We start from the raw sequence: 2,197 nt of genomic DNA on the forward strand, positions 1-2,197 counted from the left end.
GTCACGCCCATCGTCAACGGATTCACCGGCATCCCGCATCAGCCCAACGGACATCCCGCCGTGGAGGCGGTCTACACCAACGGCCTGCCGCCGTACTCCACCCAGAGCCCCAACGCCGCCGACACGCTCCAGCAGGCCTTCACAGGTGTTCAGCAATACACAGGTGAGCAAGTCAGGACTGCACCGCTGCTGCTGGAGTCAGAGGATACGCCCACCAGTTCTAAACTCCGCCTCCCTCCATTCTGCCTGCAGCAATCTACCCAGCAACCACGCTGACCCCCATCAGCCAAACGCTGCCCCAGGCCCCCCAGGTCGTCCAGCAGCAGCAGCAGCGAGAAGGTGAGGGTGAGACAACGTCATTTATTTCTCTCTTCACATTGTTGAACGCTTTGACCCATAAGAACTCAGAACCACAGAGTCGCGGTTCTGAGAGAGATCCAGAACTCCCACTGATGTTCCCTCGGGTTCTGATCGTAATTCAATCAAACTATTGATCTGCTTTATTATTCTCTTCTGATTCTTCTGAACGATTTTCAGTGTTCCATATCTCCTGCATACTTCATGGGATTTCTGCCGTTCAAGTATCAAAATGTGCAGTTTATTGAGGAGATGGATGTTCTCCTATAAAATCTCTTTTGCAGCTTATCGTTTTTATGCAAAATATGCAAATGTACACACATTTTGACAATGGAGAAGCTCTTTTGCAACTCCAAACTTTCTGCAATCCTAACTTCAGGATAGTTTATTCTATTTCAAAAATTCAAGTTTAAAAATAAAATTCAAAACTGTATACAATTTTAAGTGTTTTTCTGCTTTTTTTTCACTTCAACTTTACAAATTTCTACCAATGCAGTTAGAAGGCTCTTCTTTATAAGCCAACCTGGGATTTTTGAATTATGATTTTATGTTAGTGAAAGACCTGCAGAGACCAAAGGAGCAAAGACGACCATCAGTAACACATTACACCGCAATGCAGGGACTCAAACCTGCAGAGATAGACGTGTCCTCCTGCTACAGCCAGAACATGTGGAGCCGTCTGACGTTAGAGAACATCTGGATGATCCACAAGAGGATCGGAGAATGTCCGATGGTCAGAGGAAACCACAACAGAACTTCTGGTAAGAACTCTGTTTGGAGGAGAAAGAAGAACATCATCCCTACTGTAAAGCATGGCGGGGGAAACATCATGGTTTGGGCTGTTTTCCACCAAGAGACCAGGACGACTGATCCGTGTAAAGGAAAGAAGAAATGGAACCATGTATGGTCAGATTCTGAGGGAAAACCTCCTTCCATCAGCACTGAAGATGAAACGTAGCTGAGTCTGTCACCATGACAACCAGCCCAAACACACTGCCGGGTAACCAAGGAGTTCCTTCAGAAGAAGCATTTCAAGGTCCTGGAGTGGCCGAGCCAGTCTCAAGATCTCAACCCCAATACATCTCTGCTCTAGAGGAGATCTGATGGAGGAATGGACCAAAGCATCACTGCTCTAGAGGAGATCTACAGGAGGAATGGACCAAAACATCTCTGCTCTAGAGGAGATCTGATGGAGGAATGGACCAAAACATCACTGCTCTAGAGGAGATCTGATGGAGGAATGGACCAAACTACCAGCAACAGTTTGTAAAACCTGAAGACTTACAGAAAACGTTTGACTGCTGTCATTGCCAATGAAAGGTTTATAACAAAGTATTGAGAGTAACTTTTGTTATTGGTCAAATATTTACACCATAATTAACAAATACATTCATTAAAAATCAGACGATGTGATTTTCTGGGTTTTATTTTCTCATGTTGTCTCATAGTTGAGTTATATCTACGATGGACATCAATGGCCTCATTCATCATTCTAAGTGGGACAAGTTGCACTATTGTTTGCTGACTGAATACTTTTTTGCTCTCCTTTATATTCATTTATGTAACTACATGAATGTTTTATTCAAACATGAGATCTCTGAACTACATCATGTGACTTCCATCCTCTAAATCTGGATTCTGGGGTTTATAACCATCAAACATAATGAAGACTTTTCACTTAAATTCTACAGGAAAACAAACAAACTTCACAATAAACAGCATCAATTCTAAAAAAGGTTGAAATTGTCGTTTAAAGTGTTTTGGATGGCGTCTGCTGTTCTGTTCTGCACAGGAACAAGATGGCTGAGATCAGGATTTGCTGTTCTTTGAATGGACCAGC

General features: G+C 43.5%; 1 protein-coding gene across 1 annotated transcript in view; it reads left to right on the forward strand.

The window, feature by feature from the left end:
* The window catches only part of celf5a (cugbp, Elav-like family member 5a), a gene marked incomplete in the record, with an annotated part of 128,993 nt that overhangs the window by 117,718 nt on the left and 9,078 nt on the right, over positions 1–2,197 (forward strand). Inside the window, 2 exon segments of the mRNA XM_024263998.2 lie at positions 1–163; positions 253–345. Coding sequence (XP_024119766.1) covers positions 1–163; positions 253–345 — 256 coding nt within the window.

The sequence above is a fragment of the Oryzias melastigma genome, linkage group LG15 (assembly GCF_002922805.2).
Source record: "Oryzias melastigma strain HK-1 linkage group LG15, ASM292280v2, whole genome shotgun sequence".
NCBI lineage: Eukaryota > Metazoa > Chordata > Actinopteri > Beloniformes > Adrianichthyidae > Oryzias > Oryzias melastigma.